Genomic DNA, 25,280 nt, shown 5'->3' with positions numbered 1-25,280 from the left:
GAGAAGAATGATTCAATTTACACATGACTTGAGAGAGAAAAGAGAAATACAAACTAAACTCTATGCTAGAACTATCCAGATCAGCGTTTAACTAAAAAATTAATAATTGAAGATTAAATGTATTTTACTGTATAAAGTTTAAAAATTGATGAAATTTTATTTTATATTTTTTTAATTGAAGAACTATAATATTAAATTAAATAAATTTAAGAACAATTATCAAAATTTATCTGTTAAGATTCAGTGCAGGCATATTCACGGTAAAGCAACGGTGTTGCTTCTCGTCAGACAGCAAACCAAAAAGCTAAAGAACACTTTAAAGTTTGGTCATTTGTAATCTGATTAATATTCACTGTGCGTGATGGTCTCAGTTTATGATTGATATTGAATTTGGAGGGTCTAAATTATTTTTTAAATAAAAATATTATTTTAAATTTTATTAAGAAAAATAATTTAAAAAAATAATTTTATTATTTTAATATTTTTATAATTAAAATTTATGCAATTTAATTTTAAGACGAAGATAAAGATAGACATCAGCTTGATGCGATTATAGCTATTTCTGGAGTGAAAGCTGGACATTAAACGGCTTATATTGCTAAATTTGACGAGTTGGCGTTTGACACGCGTCTTTGTCGGCCTGACAGCTTATATATGTACATATACAAGCCTTGTAAGATACTTAGGGAAAATGTGAGTTTTAAGAATTGGGGCCACGGCACCCAGGTCTCCAACCTTAGTTAAATGAACGAAAATTTTATTTCTTAATAAGTAAATTATTTAATTTAGGATAAATAATTTATTTAATAAAAAAACAGAGAAAAAATGATTTTTTATCTTGTAAGAAATAGATAGTTATTTTTAATTAACCTTTTATACTTTTTAAAAGTTTAAAACTTCCTAACTCATTTACCCCCAATTAAATAAGATAATAATTTCGATTTGTGTAGTCTTATATTTTTTTTTAAACTTCAGTTATATGTTTTTATTTTATTTATATATTTTAAAAATTTATTAAATTATATAATGAATTATTTTTTAAAAATTATTATTAAAATTTAAAATCCTAATTTAATATATATAGGTAAATACTCAATTTGATCATTGTATTTTTTAAAAATTATGCATATAAGCACTTCATTCAAGTATTAGATCATTCATTTGCTGATGATACTCTACATATATCAATCTATGAATAAAATTTCTGAATTAGATAAAAATTAAAATTAAATTCATAAATTTATAAAAATACTTATAATTAAAAAATATTTTAAATTTATAAAATAATCTCATATAATGTAATTAAATAACCTCATATATTTTCTAATTTCTCTTCTCCACTCTCTTTTGTTTGGGTTTTGAGCTATTCATGTAGGAGGCTGCCACACGTTTATGGGAGAAACCTAATTGTCTTTTGGGTTTTCCTATGATTTGCTTGCTTTATTTGGAGAGTGTTTGACTTAACTTATTTGCATTAAAATTTTAAGTAATTACGTGTTTGATTAAAGTACTTATAAATAATTGATAAATAGTTAATAATTTGATAAAAAAAATGGCTTATAAGTATATTTTATTATTAAAATAATTAAAAAGATGTTAAATAAGATTTAACATGAAATTTCAGAAATTAAATAAGGATAATAAAGTAAAATATTTGATCAAATTAGTTTATAAATATTTGATTTATAAGCACAAAATCAAAAGTTGGGTCCTCAACTTATTTTTTTAGCTTATAAAGTTAAAAATTATTATAAACAAATAAGTTAACCTATATTTAAAACTTATAAGCTAGTCAGCGAAGACGATCACTGACTTAGAAGGCTCTAATTAATTTTTGCACACCTTATCTTCCTTCAATAATGTCTCATGCACTCATACCAGGTCCAGGCTTACTTAGAAATTCAGATATCACATGTATAAATCTCAACAATTTAGCCAGTTTTTCAGCAATAGCTTTAGTGCAGCAAATGCAAATCCCTTCATATCCTTCACTACTTGTCCAAATTGAACAAATATTACACCGTTAGAAACCTTTGGATGTCTATTTTCTATGCAAGTAGTGGGATCACTCAAAAATCTTTTCTGTAGCTTCCGGAATAATTAAAATAGTGAAGCATGTTTAGTGTTAGAATTCTGAAATTCAGTTTAAAATTTCTTATCTTTCACCAATTTCTTCAACTTCAACCTAAATCATAAAAATTTAAAATACTCAGCCTCAATTGGTCAAAATAATAAGAATAAAAAAAAATCTAAAAGCATGGAATAATAGATATAATTTTGACTCATCAATTCATATTCTTAAAATTTTAATAACATTTTAGAAATTCAAAGCGGCTTATCTATCTAAGGTCAGGCCCATAAAATTCTTACAACATAATCCTTAGTGTATCACGGTTTACATTAGGTTCAAGTGGTGGTGGAAATGGAGGTGCAAGAACAGGTGGAGGCACAACATGGTTAACCATAGTGTTTAGTGTGTACACCTTATCCTATGCATGTGGAAGAGTGTTATGGTTAGTAATGACATATATGTTATGTAACGGACTGGAGCAATGGTGCAATATCGTCCGCTTTAACCCACTTGACCTTATAAATTTATTTATTGGATCTCGCTAATATTGGATTCAAAAGTTCTTTACACAGTTAGGAATGCATTGCTCTTTTGAATACCTTTCACTTTTTCTCCCTTTTCGATGTAAAATGGCTTATTTCAATTCCCTACGCTATCTTTTGAGTTAAACCACCTTGTGCCACACTTTCTCAACATGATTGTAGTTGGAACTACTCCTCTCACCAAATCATAAGTGTTCCAAGCCCATTAGTTTTCGCTTGGTTTGTCTTAGAAGCACACCATACTGTGGAAGTCCAGTTCTAATATCAACTAACATGACCCAATCTAACAAAATAATATTGTTTGGCCACCTAACTTCACGGATTTGTCCCTTGGGCCTTGCCAACTTCGAGTCCGAATGTCACACCTGCCTTGCCAACTTCGAGTCTGAATGTCACACCTTACCCCTCCGTAAGACATAACATGATCCCGTAGTATACTTAATGAATTATCAAACTTCGCCTACTGATAACCCATTAAATACACTACAAGGGATTTTAAACAAATTTTTATTCCTTTTTTAAAGTGGTGAGCAATTTTGATAGGTATTAAAACCCTTTGATAGAAGTTAAAATAGATATTAAATATTTAACCAATTTAAAGTTTCTACAAATTTTATAAAAATTTCGGCAGAGTGCAATCTATAATTGGGAAAAACCAATTCTTTAAAACCTGTGAAAACACTTCCAATAAATTTTCAATCTCAACCCCAACTCCAATATAGTTCAATACAACTCAAATCAAATTTGGAATCTCAATCAACTCATTATTTGACAATTACAAAAAAGAAACTTACATAATTCATTAAATAAGAATAACATTTTTATAGTACAAGGATTTATACAAATCAAAAATAAATTTCTAAAATTATTTATACAACTGCTCATGTCAAAAGTACATTCATACAGTTACATACACATCAAAAATAAATTTACAAGAGTATAATCTATATATCCGGTGAAGATCCAAAATACTGGTCACTTCAACTCATAAACAGCCTACTTTGTTACTTTATCTACCTCTTTACCGGCGACAGTAATAAACAGCTATCGCTGAGCCAAAGACTCAGTGGTGCACAAAATAAAAAAAAAAAAAGATAATTTAAACAATAAATAAATCACAATTAAATCAATTGAGGTGTTGATTCAAAAAATCATGCTCAATTACAAAAGGTAGAAAATTTCTTAAAGAAATCCAATTTCATTTCAAAATTCACCAAATAATGATTTTAACAAATCACACAACTTTATCATGACACCAATGTTCAATTCATCTCAATAGCCTAAGGCTAATGAGGAATACCATAGCTAGCTAGCAAAATATATTAGTACTCATTCTATTCGTCCTCAACTGGCGCACACCTCAACACTTCAGCTAGAGAGGGAATTCAAAACCAATTCATCCTACTAGGCAAGTTAGTGAGGAATTCAATCACATAATCATGATTGTTGTGGTTTCAAACTATTTTACAATTTCCAAGTTTCAAAGCATTCATCAATGTTGCATATAAATAAATTTCTCAACATTAATTCAAATTAAAATATCAATTAAAATTCCACAAGAATTTAGTTGTTGTGCACAAACCTTGTATGAGTCGCCTCTAGATCTTGACTCACTTTTCCTTATCGTCATTCTCAGTCTCTTTTTCAACTGAAACACACAATTTATAGTGTTTTAGTATCATATCTCATAATTAATCCAACAATTAATGTCATACCTATTTAATTATACTCCTAAATTTGCTTAATATAGAATTCTTTAAATTTTGCATTTTGGGGTTACTATTTATTATACTATTCAAGTCAAAATATTGACTTTTTCATGCTTAATAGGTATGTTAATCCTAAATACACTCACATCCCACATTTTGGGTGTTTAACTTGTTGGTATTGGTTGCCATTGCAATTTCTAAGCTCCCTAAGAGAAATTGTAAATTTTCAATTTTAGGTCATTGTTTTCTACTGCTCCATTGGTCTGGTTACAGTGGGAATTTGGCCAACTTTCCTTCATCAAAGTTGTTCCTTATTGTCTTACTTTAATTCCCTTTTTGAATCACTTCATTTGGAGTTTTGTAGCTCAAGTTATGTTAATTTCAAGGTGGCTGGCCGAATTGGTTTTAATCCAGAATTCTAGGTACCAATTCTGTTCTGGCAGTTTTGGTATGCCAACTGCAGCTCACTTTTTGGATGGGTTATGGTCAGAATTTGGATTTGTATTCCGCATAGAAATTGTAGTGCTATGTCTCAGCTTTCCATCGGTATAAAATTCAGGTCATTTGGACCTTCCTACACTAAGTTATGGCCATTTGAATAAGTACTATTCATATGATCAGTTTTGTGCAGGGCAGTGTGCCAATATTCGGATTTGACCTAACTTTTCACTAATTTGTGTTTGGTTTTAGAGCAAGGTTTCTTCACCAAAATTGTAGCTTTGGGTCTTAATTTTCATCTACAATTGGCCTCACACCAATTAGAGCAACCAATTTTCAGTTATACCCTCTTGAGTTGACCAAGGTCAAACTGCTCAATTGAGGCAGCATCACATTCACCATTTTAATCCCATTCCAACCATTCAAATACATTCCAAATGACTCCAATTGACCATTTCAAGTCTCAATTAGGTCCAATTGCATCAATTACCAATTTCCACCATATTTTTCCCCCAATTTCAATGATTCAAGAACTCTAATTTTCTAATTTGCACAATTTCATGAAATTAAAGTGTAGCACTAACACCTACCCACTTAGATTGACTTGCATGCATGATTTATTGAAGTAAAACATATCACTTTCCCCCAACACTCATGGCTGCCGAATTTTTGTCCCTTTATAACTTATCATTTTCTTTAAATTTTCATATAATTTACACTCATCTCAACTTAATTTCAAAGCTTAAAGAAGAAAAGAAAGGGAAACAAGCACTAACCTCACTTGTCCAATTTTCTTGAATTGCAAAACTTGATTTTCCTTCTCTTTCCTTCAATTTTCTTTCTCCCAACTTCTTGTTGAGGTTCAATTTAAAGGTTTTTATAAGTTTTAGAAGTGATTTATGGGGAAATTTAGGGTTGCCAAAGCTTGAATTTGAGCTTTAATGGAGGAATTAGAGTGAAGAGAGAGAGAGGAAAGATGGACGGCATATGTTGAAGAAGAAGATGTTTATTGTCTTCTTTTTAATTTGTGTTTATCCCTCTTTAATACTTTAATTAATTAATAATTCTTTTATTGCATCATGCTTACCTCATTTGAATGATGTCATAAAGCATTATATATTTGAATTTCTTTTATTTTTCATTTTCTTTTCTTTTCTTTCCATAACTTCTTCAATTTAAATCTATATTTTGAATTTTTAATTTCTTACATTTTATTTGACAATTAGGCCATGAGTCACTTCTAAGGATGAATTGACCAATTTGCCCCTCATCGGTCTGATCCGGTTAATCAATAATTTTGTATATTTTTTCGGAACCCTGATCTAATTATTTGACTTACTTCTCAACTCTTTTCTATGTTTTTCTCATTTCCACTAGCTTCGTAATAATTTCTAGGACTGCAGTGTCACAATGTCCCGTACGAAATTAGGGTTATAATTAACCTTGCAATCACTTCCCGGTACGGTCCCCCATCGTTGTGACCTCGGCTCATTTAACTTTTTATGTTCTGTTTTTCGCATTTATATTTTACCTTCGGGTAATGACTATTAGTTTTTGTTCAGGGCTTTTCTAGGTGACTTAAATATGGTTTTAATCCTCTTGATTGTTTGGACCGACACCTGTCACTGGAACAGTGAAATACACAGGACTATGCATGTAGGGGTGTTACACCAAAAGTGCATTATATAATTAAGAAGGCCTTGCCCTTTTGAATACTTTTTTGACTTTTCCTCCCTTTTGATGTGGAGCAATCCATTCTTGTCCCCCCATGTTGTCACTTGGGTCAATCCATCTTACGTCACCCTTCATCTACACAACTAAAATTAGGGCTATTCTGCTCACTAGATTGCAAGATGTTACATGTGACCTCCCGGACGACAATTACTTGCATGGTTAGACTAGGTGTTGGGATAGTCTCCCTCCTATGGGTTGGCTAATAATGATGCTCCTTTTGGACTGAAACTCATTGCACCACGTTGGATTTTCCTTTTTAAAGAGTGGCAAAATTGTAATTCAATATTTGTTTTATCTACTAACTTGCTGCAGTAGGTTAAGAGCATTTTTTTTGAAACATAATGAAAGTTTAGATATTCTATTGTAACAAATTGAAGTTTAGAGGAGAAAATGAACAACTCTTAAGTTCAAACATAGTTAGTATAATTTACCTAAATTAAACGAACTACTGAATTATAATTAAAAACAAAAGAGAGAGTATTAAATTATGTAAAGTGAGATATTCATTTATCTTATATAATTAAGGATGACAATGGATAGGATACTCATGAAAATCACCTTATCTGACTCCGATTAAAATTCTCTATACCCAAACTTTTGTCAAACTCTCGATTATCTGAACCTGTCCCAAACCCAATTATTGTTACTTGAAAAATATTTGAACCTATTTAATTTTATATATTTTAATTAATAATTTATATAAAAAATATTTTTAGTACTAATTTATATTTTAAAATTTTAATAATTCTATAAAATATTTAAAGTTTATTTATTTAAAATATAGTATATAAAAATTTACAAATATTATAATAAAAAATATATATTTCATTTTTAATTAATATTTACTTAAACAGGTGAATAATAGACACCCAACTCCCAACATGTAAAATCTAAACCTGACCTGAATCCATCACGGATATTATTTATTAAATATGAATCAATCCCAAACTTGATTATGTACCTAAACTTGAAATATTAAAGTTTGATTGGACTAGGCACCCGCAAATACTTGACCCATTGCCCCCCTATAAATTAAGGTTGTGCACGGTTCTCGGGGGTCCTGAACCGAACTAAAGAACCATACCAAACTAATAAGAACAGTATTGAACTGAAATTATTTTGATGTTTTGGATCGGTTCTGGCTTCTCATTAAGAACCAAATTGAATCGTACCAAAACCGAACCAACTGAAATTATACTTATGTTTTTCTATTTTTTTTACATATATATATATATATATATATATATATATATATATATATATATATAAACTAAATACAACATAATATTATATTTCATTTTTTAATATTTTCTTAATAATTTTAGTTATAAATACACTAAATTACCTTATAATTATTAATTGTATACACTAAATTACCTTATAATTATTAATTGTAAATGTACTATTATACTAAACTTATATTTATATCTTATAGTTAAATATTAAATAATTAACAAATAATTAAAATATACTTTATATGATATACTTATGTTATTATATTAAATAATATATTTAATCTTAAATTATTTATGCAATTTATAGTTAAGGATTATATAATTTAGAAATAGTTAAAAGACATATGATATGATATATTATATATTAATAACTTAATTTAAAACTTAAATGCTAATTTAAATACGATTTTTTTAAGAAATAATTACATAAAATTATTTCAAGAACTAAGAATCGAATCGAAATTGTACTGGAATTAAAGAACCGAGAACCGTACCGAACCAGAATCGAAACAATTAAAAACCAAATCAAAACCTAACTAAAATTTCGATTTGGTTCTAGTTCTTAGGTAGATCCCGAACTGAAACGGAACCATATACCCTACTATAATTATCCCTCATTACAAAGATAATAAATATTAAAAATACATAAATTAAAAAAAAATTCAAATTCTATACTTTTAACTCCTGTACTTTTAAAAATATATAAACAAACCAAATAAATTATTTGTTATTGGTATTTCACATTTTTTAATTGCTTTTTCTCTTAAAAAAAAAGATAAAGTTAAATTGAATTCAAAATCAAATTTCATTTAATTTGAAAAAAAAATTAATTTTTGTATTGATTGACATTAAACAATAAAAAAATTAGGAACAATAAATTAGTAAGGTAATCTATCATCCTATTTTTAGCGTAAGAATTACTATTTTGATGAGAAGTCGTCAAAGAAGTTGGATCTATAGATGTCCTTTAAAACGTATTTGATTTCTCACATCAGAGATAGATTATTGGTCATATTTACTCTAATTTTAGAAAATCACAATCACTTTCACTACTTTTGTTTAGAATTTTACTCACAGCCACAGAACAAAGTTTGGTCTCACATCAAAACTAGCAAACAAGTATTCCTACTTGCCTTCTCTTCTGAAATTTTCATAATAATAATAACACTACTTCAATTTCTTGAACAAGACCACCTTCTCTAGACTTGAACAAAATCCCATATTCCATTAAAAAAAACAAAGAAAGAAGAAAAAGCCATTGAAGTTAACTACCATCTGATGAAGAGAAAGATTCAGATTCTTCCATTCTTTACTTACTTCTTTACTCTCATTTGCCTCTTTCTTTCTACCAATGCAGATCTTACAGAGTCATCAAGACCAGCATATATTAGACACAATCAAAGAAAGCTTTTGAGTTCCAAAGAGAAATTTAAAGTACGGGATCAAGTAACCTTGCCTTCCCTTACCTTTGAAAACCCAAGACTCCAAAATGCTTACATTGCCCTCCAAGCATGGAAGCAAACCATCATCTCTGATCCAATGAACGTAACTTCCAATTGGGCGGGATCCGACGTTTGTAACTACACCAGCATCTTTTGCTGGTCTGCTCCTGACGATTCATCTATTCAAACAGTTGCTGGGATCGATCTAAATCAAGGCGACATTGCTGGTCAATTGGTTGAAGAGCTAGGACTCCTTACAGACCTGGCATTTTTCCATATCAATTCCAACAGATTCTGTGGAAGAATCCCAAAAAGTTTGAAGAAATTGAAACTCCTTTACGAGCTAGATCTAAGCAACAATCGTTTTGCAGGAAGGTTTCCTTCTGTAGTTCTTGATTTGCCAGAGCTCAAGTACCTTGACCTTCGATTCAATGAGTTCGAAGGTAACGTTCCAAGGGAGCTATTTGATAAGAATCTGGATGCAATATTTATAAACAATAATAGGTTTGCTTTCGAGTTGCCTGACAATTTTGGTAACTCACCAGTATCTGTTATTGTTCTTGCAAACAACAAGTTCCATGGATGCCTTCCTGCAAGTCTTGGAAACATGTCGAAAACTTTGAATGAAGTGATCTTAGCGAACAATGGGCTACATTCATGTCTGCCTAAGGAGATAGGATTGCTTAAGAAATTGGAGGTTTTTGACGCAAGTTATAACAAGCTGGTGGGTGTGTTGCCTGATGCATTAAGAGGAATGAAGAGGTTGGAGCAGCTTGATGTGTCTCATAATATGTTCTTGGGAACTATTCCCAAGAGCTTGTGCATGCTTCCCAATTTGCGAAATTTCAGCTTTGCTTATAACTTCATCAGTGGTGAGCCACTCGTGTGCTTGACATTGGAGGATTTTGATGATAGCAGGAATTGTTTAAGAGATACGCCAATGCAGAGATCTCGTTTGCAATGTAAAATGTTCTTGTCTAGACCACTAGTTGATTGTAAAGCTTTCAATTGTCACAAGTTTCAGCCTTCTCCACCTGTGTCACCACCACTTCCCCCGCCTGTTTATTCACCTCCCCTACCACCACCTTCCTCTCCTCCACCACCTATATATCCCCCTCCACCTCCACCAGCTGTTCATTCCCCTCCCCCATTGCCACCTTCCTCTCCGCCACCGCCTATATATTCGCCTCCACCTCCACCAGTTCATTCCCCTCCCCCACCGCTACTTTCCTCTCCTCCACCACCTATTTATTCGCCTCCACCTCCACCAGTTCATTCCCCTCCCCCACCGCCACGTTCCTCTCCTCCACCACTAATTTATTCCCCTCCCCCTCCTCTTCCATCTCCACCTCCACCACCACCACCATCCCCTTCCCCTCTTCTTCCACCTCCACCAGTTCATTCGCCTCCACCATTGCTATCACCACCACCATCGCTGCCACCACCACCACCTCCATCACCTCCACTAATTCATAAACCACCACCGCCGCCAGCTCCAGTATATAATGGTCCATTTCCACCAATTATTGGCGCCCCATATGCATCTCCACCACCGCCACCATTTTATTGAGTTGTTCTTTAGAGAGATTTTCTCTTTGCGCCAACCCAATTGATTGCTTGGTCATTTCTGATGTATTATTCCAACAAGAAGCAAAAGAATGTGATGCAAAATCATTAGAACAATCCATTAATCAAAGCTAATTTCTCATTTGTTTTGATAATTGCATGCGGTACTTAAGATTAAAAGAGTGAAGAAAAATAGAGTTAAAAGAGAGGTGAGAAGAGAGTCATTTTCGAATATTTGGGTTTGACTGATCTTTATATGCATGATTTTAAGTTGTTAATAATAAGGAAGACGTAGACTGGAATAATTATTTAGTGCATATATAAAATAAATTTAATACATTCTTATTGTTTTTTTAGTGGGGGATTTGGAGAGTGTGAACTAGAATAGTGTTTGCATTGATATGCCTTACAACATTAGATTAAGTCAGATTAGATTAAATATATTCTTATGGCTGATCATGATAATTATGTTGAGATTATATATTTTCGTGCCTAATTATGATAATTATGTTGAGATTCTATATAGGATTCATCGTATGAATAATCAAAATTAATATAATTATTGTAATAATTTTCTTGTACATGGGACGCATGTAGAGCATATGCAAGATTAACAGAGTGTTTGGCTTAATTTATAAAAATTAGTTTATAAGTACTAAGCTAATACCAGTTTATAAGTATTTAAAATTTTTAACAATTGTATATTTAATTAAAGTGTTTATAAGTAGTTAATATGTAGTTAACATGTTTAGCGAAAAAGTAGCTTATTTATTGTTAAAATTATTAAAAAAGATATTAAATAAGATATACAGTGAAATTTTAAAAATTAAAAAAGAATAATATAATAAAATACTTAATTAAACTAGCATATAAGTACCATAATGAAAAGTTAATCTTCCCTAACTTGTTATTATTATTATTTTTTAACTTATAAGTTGACCTTATAAGCCTTTATAAAAAGATAGGTAAACTTACTTTTATAGTTTATAACCTAGTCAAACTAGCTTATAAGTAGAGGTAAGCAGATTTCGGTTCAAATTAAAAAATCGAACCGAACTAAATCAATTTGGTTCAATCGATTCGGTTTTAAAATTTAAATGGTTTGGTTCGGTTTTATATTATAAAAATTTCAGTTATTTCAGTTCGATTTGATTTTGAAGAGAAAAAAATCGGTTAAACCAAATCAAACGGAATAGTAATTTTATATATTCAAATCGAATCAAATTAAACCGAATCAATTTTTGAATTGATTTATTTTTATGGGGAATTTATGAATTATATTTAATTATATATATAAATTGTTTAATTTCATTGATTAATGGTTATTAGATTCAAACTAAAATCAAAATTAGACCAAATAACTTGAAAATCATGTCTAAAATGAAAAATAATCAAAAATCAAAACCGATCAGTTTGAACCGAACCAAACCGAAATAGAGTGATTCGGTTAGATTGGGTTTTTTTTTATCTATTTCAATTCGGTTCGATTTTCAAAATATGTAATTTAATTTTCATAATTTTATTCAATTCGGTTCGATTCGGTTTGAACTAAATGCTCACCCCTACTTATAAGCCAAGACAAATATTCTTTAAATATGGAGGGAGCCAAATTTTAAATGATTATATTATTATTATTATAATTAAAAATTTATAAATTGCACTTTTATTAAGTAATAATCAATATTCATTTATTAAGATAAGTAATATGAGTTTTAACAAAAAAAATTATTTAAACAATACAAATTTAATAGGCTAATTGGACAAAAATTTAAAACTTTAAGTGTAATTACAATTGTCGCTAAAACTTATTTATTATAGCCAAACCTAAGTTAATTGTTACTGTCATGACCCGATCAAGGGGTCATAACTAGTGCTAGGAAACGGGTCAGCATATGGTTGCCAAAACCCGTAACAAGCCTAAAACTATAGACTTTGACTTTCTAAAGGCTCGCATAACTACTATGGAACTTTTCATGAAGTCTAAGGGAGGTTTTTTTCTCCCTAGGGCTCAAACTCATCAGAAAGAGTTAAAACTTTAAGTGCCTTATGCGAAAATTTCTTTTTCTGTTTTTGTCTTTTATTATCATTATTATTGTATTAGACTTTATTTGTACAAAATTAAGCTCTTTCTGTAACCATTACATGACTGTTATAAACACATAACTATCTTTGAATTGGTTCCCTAGGAAAAGCAAGCTATAAACTTTTAATTTCTTATCTTTATTATGGTTATTCATCATTTTCATACATAAACTTTGGAAATGTTCCCCTCAAGAAACCTCATTTTCTTAGTCAAAGCACTTCAACTTTAACTGAATCCTACTAATCACACCAATTTTATTTCTTTGTGCACATTAGGTCTACCCTTGGTGTAGGAATATCCAAGAGGTTCATTGATTACCCCAGTAGACTTTCATTAAATTTCTTAAATTAGCATGGCTAATAGAACATTACTTTACTTTACATGGTGAAACAACAAACACACCAATTATATATCCTAGACTCCATAAAACATATAAAGGATCTTTAATGCAGATCATCTAGGACCTTTTCAATAATAAAAATCACGTTTTAGAGCTTTAAAACAAAAGAAGAAATAAGGATGGCAGAACTAACTTCGACTGCCGAAGTCTTGAAGATCGACTACCTTTTTCAAGCAGCAGCTACTGTAGCTGCTGAAGTCTTGAGCCTTTTTTTCCTTTTTTGTCCAGAAGTGATTGTGGTTGCAAAAGTCTTAGACTTCGATTGCTGAACCTAAAAATTTTCCAGATTTTGTAGAGAAACTGCATCTTCTGCTGTCGAACTAATGGTTTTCAGCAGCCAAACCTGGGACTTTCTAGAACTCCCAAGTAAAAAACTTGCTGAACTTCATTTTCGACAACACCAAAACTTAGTCGAAGCTCCCAAAACCTGATCCAAACATCCCAACATATAATTAAGGTCTAAAACAGCTTGAATTCAAACTCAAGTTACACATGCAACCAACATGAACCTGAATTCAAGGTTATATCAAATTTCAAACATCACATTAATAAAGAATTCTTAAATTCAAACAAGGGAAATAGCCATTTAAGGCTATTTACTAAAAGCTTGATAAGAACTAAAGGCAACACATGAAATTGCATCAAAACACTTGCAAAACATCACTCTTAACCTTATTAAGCTCTAAAACTCCCCTAAACATAGATGCATCTAAAACTAAACATCTAACCCTTTTTAAACATACTTAAACCACTCTTTTCCCACATGCAAAACCATGCCATTAAAATTACTCATGAAAACATCATTAAGAATCATTTAATAGAAATTTAAAAGAGATGAGGATCACCTTTTTTACTTGAAAAGGGAATTTGGGGATAATGGAGAGAAACTTCCAAATACTTTTGAATCTTAAGTTTTCCAAGGAAAACCAAATACCCAAACATCAAAACCTCCAAGCAAACTCAGAACCACTCTTTTATGTAATAGTGGTTGAGATAGAGCGAGAAAAAAAAATCACTTTTATTTGAAATTTGAACTGGGCTATTTATGCCTCTGCTATTGAGGGGATTTCAGCTGTCGAAAGCTGGGGAGTCCATTCTGTCCAAAAGAATATTTGAATAGTAAAAAGGACTTCGGCTACTAAAAGTCCAACCTTCGGCTACCGAAGTTCTTTCTGCCCAAAAATAACAAAACTTAAAACCTTTCTTGATCAAAACAATTAAAGCATTTTTTTTATTTTAAATACATCTTTATCACACCATATTATACATATATACATACATGGTTCACTATCACCACTTCCTTGTCCATGAAAACCTTGATTTCACAAGAATTTTCCATCGATGATAGGAATTCCGATATCAAAAAATGGTGGGTGTTACAATTTTCTCCCTTAAGAATAATCGTCCCCAAATGTTCAACAATTGGGGGTGTACTAAGAAAAAACATTTACTCTTTAGAACCCAACACATAACATCACAAGACAATATGATTTTCACGTAGAAACACCTCAAATTAATAGTGCTGTAGAATCTCCTTCTATATGCTAAGCTATAACATTTCTTCATCCTTCCATTTAATGGTTATTCCTAGCATTGGAGATTCCACAACACAAAACACCTTATACATATTCTTTACATCTAGACTCATTAATCACATGCTTCTTCATGCCTTTCAACTTATTCCTTATCTCACTCTTTCTATTTCCTTTCTAGCAACTTCCTTTCTTACTTCTTCTTATCGTACACATTACATGTCTTTCTTCTATTATCTATTCTAATACTCATCACCCTACCTCTTTTGATGACACTGAAGCAACATTATGCTTTCACTGTGCACTCTCATAACTTTTACTACACTTTTGGTTTAAGTGAAGTTAGTAAAAACCTTTCACTATAGCTTAATATCTCTCTTTCTCTATTACATAGGTGTGCCTCCACCCTTTTTGATAAAGGCTGCCACTGCCTTTTGAGCAGAGTGGTCCATCCTAAGACTTTTTATTCCTTACTCCTAATACATCATGGAGTAATACCTCCACTATCAGAGAAGCATATTCCCATGATAAGGTTCCTAAGGTCACAACTCCCTCACAATGGGGTGAAGAAGGGTTCTAATAATAGTAACTCTTCCTAGACCCTCCTTATACGTCAACCTTATCTATCTTCCTTTATGGTACACAAAGTGTCATAACTATCTGATGATGACACTAACACCCTCACTTACTCATCTCTTCCTTCGAAACATATCTTAAAATTCTATTTTCTCTTTTCATTCTTTTATTACTTCTTTCTCATTAAACCTTACTTCTATTCCTTTCATTACTTTCCATTTCTTTCCATTCATTCAATTCTTACCTTTTTCTCAACTTACTTTTTTGCTTATATTTCACTTATAATTCTCATTCTTTGCTCTTATTCCATCATTCTCTCATGTCATCTACCTCAACTCATTCTTTGCTCTTCTACCTTTCTATAAGAACATATGAGGGAATCCTCGATGTCCTCCTCCTATACCTTATAGAGAGGCCTTGCCATCCTCTCACTCTTTCCATTCACTAACTTTCTCTCATCTTTCCTTCATCTATTACAACTATAAGAGGAACTACCTTTTACATATGACCTATCTCTCATACTTTACTATTTCTTCACACCTCTTCTTAGGGTCTATGATAGGAGATAACCCTCCATATTTCCTATTTGTAGAGGTTCACAGGTTAACCCACTACTTTATTAGGTATACTTTCCCTTCAAAGAGAAAGACAAACCTAAAATTAACCATTATAGAACTCATATATTGCACACTTATCAAATCATGTCATCATACACATAGCATAAAATAAATTTAGTATTTCTAATCCTTGTAGAGATTTCCGAAGCCTTACATATTTAAAAGGCATGTATATTATTGTGCTTGCCATAACTAGACACTTAACTTCCTATACATAAAATCTTTTGCTTTTAGGTTTGACATTTTAAGCCTAAAGGTCTGATACTACTTTACCACGATCCAGTTAGAGGGTTATAACTAGCACTAGAGAATAGGTCAGCTTAAGACTTCTGGAACCTGTAATAATCCTAAAACTATAGACTTTGACCTTCTAAGGGCCCACATAACTACTTTGGAACTTTTTATAAAGTCTAAGGGAGGTTCTTTCCTCCCTATCAGTCAAACTTATAAAAAAAAAGCTTAAAACTTTAAGTGCATTATGTGAATTTTTTTTTTCTATTTCTATTTTTATTATCATTATTATTGTATTAAACTTCATTTGTACAAAACTAAGCTCTTTCTGTAACTTTTACATGACTACTATAAAGCTCATAACTTTCTTTAAATTGATTCTCTAGAAAGAGCAAGCTATAAAACTTTATTTTCTTATCTCTGTTATGGCTATTCATTATTTTCATATGTAAAATTTGGAAATATTCCCCTTAAGGAACTTGTTTTTCTTAGTCAAAGCATTTAACGTTAACCACATCTTATTAATCACACTACTTCTTTATGCATATTAAGTCTACCCTTGGTGTAGGAATACCTAAGAGGGTCATCGATTGCCCCAGTAGACTTTCATTAAATTTCTCACATTAGTGTGACTATTAGAGCATTACTTTACTCTTTCTTCATTACTTGATTATGCAACATAAGCTAGTTAATCATAGAGAGGACTTAACCTTTGGTCTTAATCTTTACCATTTTTCATTTTTTTTTATTTTTAACTAATTCTTTTAGGCGACTCCACATTCCTTTCTTGTACTTATTCAGATACAGCTTATGCATTCAAATTTTATCATACTCTTCCATGGGAACAACTCGCTACATATGCATCTAAACAACCTACTAGCAAGCACATTTTCATAATTTCATCATACATTAGACATACATGGCCACATCATAGACCTAACATGCAACCATAATACATCAAATACATTCACTTACATGACATAACTACATACTTCTATTCTATTAATACATTTGTGCATACATGATGACTGCTAATACTTCACAATAACTATTCTTCTAACATGCCACAACCACTCTTAGAATTTTGTGCTCCTACTACTTGTATAAACTACTTTGGTTGGGGGTGGGGGTGAGCTAGGAGGCTGAGTAAGTATAAACTTCTTAAAGCAATTACATATACTTTTAATTACATACACATGGTTGTCAATCAAATGAATGCATCAATCATCAAACATATGCAATCATGGTAGTTATATCACTAGTGACTCCCCTATAATCCAATGTGCTCGGCTCATATAGAGGCTCCTTAGAACTTTCGCTTATTAGATCCAATGTGCCCGCCTCATACAGAAGCTCCTAAAAACTTTCATTTAAAACATAGCATGTGCTATGTACTAAGGGCTTCATAGGGACATCACCAGGATTTTTGGATCCATAACATATATAACATAATACCATATACCATCTGGGAGTTAATGAGTCATCCATAATCTACCTCACATTATAAATATATATGCAATTACATCAAGTATGGTCATAATGCATTACACCCTAATGTCAATGCATTTCATGATGCATGATCATGCTTAAGGTATAAATTAAAATAATAAAAAAGCATTTGAAATTGATTTAAGCAGCTTATACTTACCTCTTGTAGTACTTATTCATTTACTCTTACCTCCTAGATATGGTAGGTAGACTTGATTTCATGTGTGCTTCTTAGGGACAACTTAGGACCCGACTCCCTTAAACATTGATCACCAACTCTGATCAAGTGGTGAAATAACAAACACGTCAATTTTATATCCTAGACTCCCTAAAACATGTAAAGGACATTTAATGTAGATCATCTAGGTCCTTTTGGATCATAAAAAATAAATTTGGACAAAAGGAGAATAAAGCTAGCAGAACTAACTTTGGCTGCCGAAGTAAGGGACTTTGGCTATTGAAGTCTTGGACTTCTACTGTCAAAGTCTTAAGTCTTATTTTTCCTTTTTATTTAGAAGTGACTGTAGCTATTGAAGTCTTAGACTTCCGCTGCCAAACTTAGAAATTTTCCAGATTTCCTCTAGAAATTGCATGCTTTAACTACAAAACTAATGGTTTTCAGTAGCAGAACTTGGGAATTTCTAGAATTCCCAAGTTGAAAGCCTACAGAATCTCACTTTCCATAACGCTAAAACACAGTCTAAGCCCCCAAAACATGATTCAAACATCCCAATATATAATTAAGGCCTAAAATAGCTTGAATTCAAGCTCAAGTTACACATGCAACCAACATGAACCTGAATTCAAAGTTCTATTCAAGGTTCTATCAAACTTCAAACATCACATTGACAAGGAATTCTTAAATTCAACAAAGGAAACTAGCCATTTAAGGCCTATAAATTGAAAGCTTGATAGGAACTCAAGGAAACACATGAAATTGCATCAAAACTCAACTTGCAAAACATCACTCTTAACCTTGTCAAGCTCTAAAACTCCCTTAAACATATATGCATCTAAAACTAGACGTCTAACCCTTTTTAAACAAGCTTAAACCACTCTTTTCCCACGTGCAAAACCATGCTATTAAAATTACTCATGAAAACATCATTAAGAATCATATGATAGAAATTTAAAAGAGATGATGATCCCTTTCTTCCTTGAAAAGAGACTTTGGGGAAAATGGAGATAAAACTTTCAAATATTCTTGAATCTTAAGTTTCCCAAGAAAAAACAAAGTAACCAAACATCAAAACCTCCAAGCAAACTTAGAACCACTATTTGCCATGTAATAGTGGTTGAGAGAGAGAGAGAGAGAGAGAGAGAGAGAGAGAGAGAGAAATCACTTTTATTTGAAATTCGAACTGAAGTGGGCTATTTACATCTCTGCTGTTTGTAGGACTTTCGGTTGCCAAAAGCTACTGAAGTCCATTCTATCCAAAAGAACATTTGAATGATAAAAAAAAACTTCGGCTGCCGAAAGTCCAACCTTCTGCCCAAAAATAACAAAACTTTAAACCTTTCTTGATCAAAACAATTAAAATATTTTTTCTTTAAAATACATCTTTATCACACCATTTTATACATATATATACATATATACATACATGATTCACTATCACCACTTCCGTATCCATGAAAACCTCAATTTCAAAAGCATTTCCCATTGACGATAGGAATTCCGATATCGAAAAATAGTGAGTGCTACAGTTACAATTGTAGTTAAAGAAATTAAATTGAATTTAAGAAAGTTAATGATAAATTAAAATATAATTCTTGAAATTTTATTTGATTAATAAAATAATCCATTAATTTAAATTTTATAGTTCATTATTTTTATTCATTATATAAAATATATTTATAATATAAGATATATTTTATATTTATTTTTTATCAAAATTTTATATTAAAAATTCTTTTTATTCATTAAAATATATTTTAATATAATGTTTTTATATTAAAGTAAACATTAAATTTTTTTTTCGTATTTTAACAAAGTTATTAAAAAGTGAAGAAACATAAATGCATTAAGAAATATGTATTCATTAATCTATTGATCATCATTTAGGTAACAGCCGCCAAAATTATCCCCTTGATTATTTTTTTCATATTTAATAAAAAATTGTAAGTAAAATTAAAATTTTTATAGTCTAAATATTTTATAATATTATAAAGTGAAAGAAAATTAATATTATCTATTATACTCTAAATAGCAAGAGAAAATAATTTTCTTTTATTTTCATTATAAATAAGTTATTTTTTATAAAATAAATGAAGTTTTAAATTTAATAGTAAAATAAAAAAATAAAGTTTCACGTTCCCATTTTCCTTTAAAATTCTTCATGATGCTTAAAAGAAAAAAAAAAAAAACCATCCCTTGCATTTATACATACTAGGCGTGTAACACCCCTATTTGCATAGCCTGGTATATTTCACTATTCCGGTGACCGGTGTCTGTCTGGATAATCAAGGGAATTAGAACCACATCTAAGACAACTAGATAAGCCCTAAATACAAATAATTAGTAATTGTCAATAGTTAAGTATAAATAAGAAAAACAGAACATAAGAGGTTAAATGAGCCGAGAGTCACAGTGATGGGTGACCTTCTCGGGAAGGACTGCGAGGTCGATTTAAACTAGAATTTCGAACCGTAAAATGTGACGCCGCGGTCCTTAGGACTATTGCGAACACAGTGGAAAAGAGAAAATCATGAAAAAGAATTGTTAAGCCGATCAAATAATTAGGTCAGGGATCTGGAAGAAATATTGAATTATTTGCAAATCGGGTTGAACCGGCGAGGGGCAATTTGGTCAATTGACTCCTAGAGCTTACTCCTGACCTGGCTGTCAAATAAAATCAGAGAAAAGAAAATTTTAGAATTGGGAATTAAATTAAAAAACTAATGGAAAAATAAAAAAAGAAAGAAAAAGAAAAAGTGAAAAAGTTATTACATTATGCATGATGCAATAAACTTAATCATTAAATATTAAAAAAAAAGTGGGATAATTATGTAGTAATTAAGTCAAAATTTATAAAAGAAAAGAAAAAAAAAGTTGTCTTCCTCACCCATATTACCGGCTCACTCTCTCTCACCCTCTCCCTCTCAAAACATCCATGAAAGCTCATTTTTGAGCTTGAAGAAACCAAAAATTTAGCTATAGAAATTTCAAATTCCTTAGTTAAACCTTGTTTGGGCCACTTGAAAAGGAGTTTGAATAAGAAAAGAAAAGAGGAAAAGGAAGGAATTGAGGAAGAGGAAACTCCAAGTTGAGGTAAGCATTAGATTGAAATTTAATGTTTAAAAATATATGTTTTGAGTTACTTTAGCTTAGATTTTAATTTAAAATGAAAAAAAAAACATCTTTGGAGGACCAAAGAAAAATTAGGCTAGCCTATGTAGGGAAAAGATTTGCATGAGTTTGATTGAATTAAACATGTTAGAAAGCTTGAATGAGTTGAGAAAGTATATTTATATGCTTTGAATTAGTAAAATGTAACAAAATTAGTGAGTTAGGGTTTTGGACCTAGGGTTTTGGGAGACAAAATTTTGAGAATTGGTCAAATGGTGTGTTTGACCTTGTTTGAGCTGAAAAATGGTCATATGTGACCAATTGTGGAGTGTTGGAAGTGTTAGAACCAAATTGAAATTCAGATTGGATATGGTCATTCTGCACGCAGCATAACCAAAGTGAAAACTGAAAATTTACCAACCTAATTGGTGTGAGGCCAATTGGGGATGAAACTAGACACAAAATGACATATTTTTCATTTAGGAATCATGCTCAGAAAGTGACCATAGGATAGTGAACAAATTGACTAAATCCAGAAATGGGTGTTTTGCCCTGTACAAAAGTGACCAAATGAACAGTGTTTGTTCATTTAGCCATATCTTGGGCTAGGCCGGTCCAAATGACCTGAAATTTTACCAGTCGAAAGCTGAGACATATCACTACAACTTTCATGAGGAACACAAACCCAAATTATTCCCTTAACCAAGTCATTTAGCCACCCAAATTTAGTGACCTAAAACTACCAGAACCAGGTTTGGTGCCCAGAAAATCTGGGTTAGGCCAATCCGGCCAGCCATGTTCAAAAACTTGAGCTACAAAACTCCAAATGGAGTGATTCAAAAAGAGAAATAAAGTTAAGACAATAAGGAACAATTTCTATGAAGAAAACTTGGCCAAATTCTAATAGGAACATGACCAATGAAACAATACAAAATAGGACACAAAAACTGAAAATTTGTAATTTTGCCTAAAAGACTTAAGCTTTGAGAAAACAACCAAAACCAATAAAATTGATAACCAAAATGTGGTATGTGAGTATAGTTGGATTTCCCATACCTTTTAAGCATAAAAAAGTCAATATTTTGACTTGAATAGTATCATGAATAGTAACCTCAACATGAAAATTTTCAAGAATGTAAGTTTAAGCATATTGGGATTAATTATTGGAGATATTGTGAGGCAAAGATACTGAGACACTATAAATTTTTTGTTTCAGCTGAAAAAGACCCGAAAGGTCTAAGGGATTGAGTCAAGGCCTAGAGACGACTCACGTCAAGTTTGTGCATAATAAACCTTATTTAAGCATTTTATCATTGAAAAATTGATTTAGTACGCATTATGAAATTTCTGTGTTAATTATGAGTTTAAGAATTTTTATGTTGCCACTTTGTGAATGAAAAGGTGACTTTGGAAATTTAGTGTGATTTGCATGAAATATTTGAACAAATTGCTTTAAATTGATTTTGGATTCACACTTAGCATGATAGTGCCTTATTATTCCTCCTCCATTTATGGGGTTGAGATCGATTTTTTTCCTCCCTCTTTGGTTTACTGGTTGAGGTTGTAGATCGGATGGGTACTCATTAGCTAGCTAGCCACCTCCCTCATTGATTTCGATTAGTGGGGTTGTAGATCACTTTGTCGTGGTGTACAACGCGGCATTGATAAGAAATTTTGTGTCATGGCTTAAGTTGTGTATGAATTGGTAACACCATGTTTATTAAATTGTTTGACCAAAATTGTGCTATAATGAGTTTTGATAATTGTGAAATATTTAAATTGTGATTTGTTAATGAATGTTTTATATATTGCATTTCAAATTTTTATCGTGCACCACTGAGTATTTTTATACTCAGCGATGGCTTATTTTGCTGTCACAGATAAGGGCAAGGACAAAGCAGCAGAGTGAGCTGCTGAATTGGCAAGGCCTTCGCCGATCTTTTTGTATGGGTATTTAATTATACCTTATAGTTATTTGATGTAAATATTGTAATGTCTTATGTATCAATGTAAAGTTGAGCAGTTGTATAATAAATTGTAATAATGATATTTTAAATTTTCTTTTTGTAAATTAAGATCTGTATTTGTAAATTAAGTACTATTTGCAATGTGAATAAATTTGTGAAGCATTTTGAGATGACAACTTTGGTTGAATTGTGGACTTAAATTGAATTTTGTTGACTTGAGTTCTTTTCGTGGTTAGGAGTTGTGAAAATAATTATTGGAAGTGTTTTTACCGATTTTTGAAGAACTGTTTTCTCAAAATACAGATGACAATCTGCCGAAATTTTATTAAAATTTGCGGAAAAATAAAATGGGACAAAAATTTTTACTAGTTTTGAAACTTCAATTAAATGTTTTTAATTCCTACCAAAATGCTTACCATTTCTAAAAAGTAAGAAAATGGTTTTAAAATCTCTTATAGGGTACTTAATGAGTTATCAGTAGGTGAAGTTCGGTAGTTCATTAGGTATTCTACGGGATCATGTTATGCCTTACAAAGGGGTAAGGTGTGACATGTTTTAGTGGTATCAGAGCATAGTTTTGCAATAAATTTTGACTATGTATGTGAATATTTCTTTGATAAGTACAACTGCTCAAGTTTCTTTAATTGATACATATGCCATATTTACGTCATGAATATGTGTGTTTGATCTCAGGAAGTAGAAATTTTTGGGAAACGGAGTGGAAGAGGGAGATCATTCTGTGGAGCAATCTGTCGAGGCTAAGGTCCAAGGGGAAGCCCCAGCACTCCAGAACGTGAGTGGGTCAGCCACTCTAGATCCTACTCCAGTACCACAGTTTCTTGCTCAGTTCGCACAGCAGATGGCTGCGTTTTTCCAATAAATGGTGAGAAATGTGCCACCTCAAGCTCAGATGCAAGCACCTGTAGCACAACCACAGCCCTTGGCTCAACAATATGAATAATTAATGAGATTTGGGGCCACCGAGTTTAAGGGCACTATGGATCCACTGGAGGCAGAACAATGGTTAGAGAGAATGGAATGGGTTTTCAGAAAATTGCAGTGTGTAGAAGAGCTAAATTTTGAGTACTCTGTTTCTCTATTGCAAGGGGATGCATATGAATAGTGGAAGACCATGCCCCATAGCTTGGTTGAGCCACCTATGCTGACATGGACAGACTTCCTGAGGGAATTCAGGCAGAAGTAGGTCCCTGATGCTTATGTGGATATGAAGTTACAAGAATTCTTAAGCTTGAAGCAAGGAGACAGAACAATAGCAGAGTATAAGCGGGACTTTTTAAGGCTAGGTCATTATGCTGGAAGCTTAGTCTCCACCCCCAGAGACAGATGTAAAAGGTTTGAGGCTGGATTGAGGCCTAGCTTAAGAATGTAAGTTGTGGGATTCAGACACCAGAATTTTTCTGAGCTAATTTCATAAGCCCTGGAACTGGAAAAGATAGAATCGGAAGGGGCAGTGTAGAAGGGCACTCAAGAGAAAGAAAAGACTGAAAAGGCTATGGGCCAGGCTACTGAGAGTGATTCTAGGAAGAGGAAACAGTTTGGGAGATCCAGCTCTCGCAGATCTGGCAGAGGTAGATACTCTGGCCAAAGACCACCCCAGCTTGGTCAACAGACCCAGCAGGCATCTCGAGGAGCTTTATCAGTCCGATAGTGTGAGACTTGTGGTAGAACACACGGTGGGGTGTATTTCAAGGCCACTGGTTCATGTTTCAACTGTGGAGGGAGTGGACATTTTGTTAAGGAATGTACTAGTCCTCACCGATCTGGACCTCCTACCACATCTGAGGGATCAACCCAAGTCTCTGCACCTAAAGGGTCACAGTTAGCTGGTCGAGGTAGAGGCAGAGGTAGGGGTCCTGGTAGCACTATGGAAGTTAGAGTACTGTTAAACAGCCAGAACCAAGTGGTGCACCAGCTAGAGTCTATACCATGAAACAGAGAGAGGAGGCTGAAACATCAGATGTAATAGCTGGTATTTTCTCTATCCTTGACCAAGATGCATATGTGTTGTTTGATCCTGGCTCCACACATTCATATGTCAGTGTTAGTGTGATGTGTTCTACTGCTATCCAGTGTGTACAAATGGACTATGATGTGCTAGTAACTAGTCCATTAGGTCAGGAGGTTAGGGTCAACAGAATCTATAGAGATTGTCCTTTGGTGATCCAAGGATATTTTTTTCTGTCAGATTTGATTGAAATGCCCTTCAGAGATTATGATATTATCTTGGGCATGGATTGGTTAGCCAGGCATCATGCAATGATTGACTGTAGACTGAAGACAATCACTTTTGGTCTTCCTCTGTACAGTGATGTGGTAATACATGGGAGAGACATTTACTA

At 32.1% G+C, this 25,280-nt stretch overlaps 1 protein-coding gene across 1 annotated transcript; it reads left to right on the top strand.

Annotated features, from left to right (window-relative positions):
• Positions 1 to 8,895: 8,895 nt before the first annotated feature.
• Positions 8,896 to 10,845, top strand: LOC110648700 (leucine-rich repeat extensin-like protein 3). The gene has a single exon (XM_058144772.1). The coding sequence runs from the start codon at positions 9,008 to 9,010 to the stop codon at positions 10,739 to 10,741; it is 1,734 nt and encodes a 577-aa protein (XP_058000755.1). The 5' UTR covers positions 8,896 to 9,007; the 3' UTR covers positions 10,742 to 10,845.
• Positions 10,846 to 25,280: the final 14,435 nt, after the last annotated feature.

Source organism: Hevea brasiliensis, chromosome 4 (assembly GCF_030052815.1).
Source record: "Hevea brasiliensis isolate MT/VB/25A 57/8 chromosome 4, ASM3005281v1, whole genome shotgun sequence".
NCBI classification, from domain to species: Eukaryota; Viridiplantae; Streptophyta; class Magnoliopsida; order Malpighiales; family Euphorbiaceae; genus Hevea; species Hevea brasiliensis.
The sequence above is the reverse complement of the archived record's forward strand: the minus strand, read 5'-3'. Positions and strand labels throughout refer to the sequence as shown.

Coding starts and splice junctions, on each gene's coding strand:
- LOC110648700 (XM_058144772.1), top strand. CDS start 9,008: ATGAAGAGAAAGATTCAGATTCTTCCATTCTTTACTTACTTCTTTACT.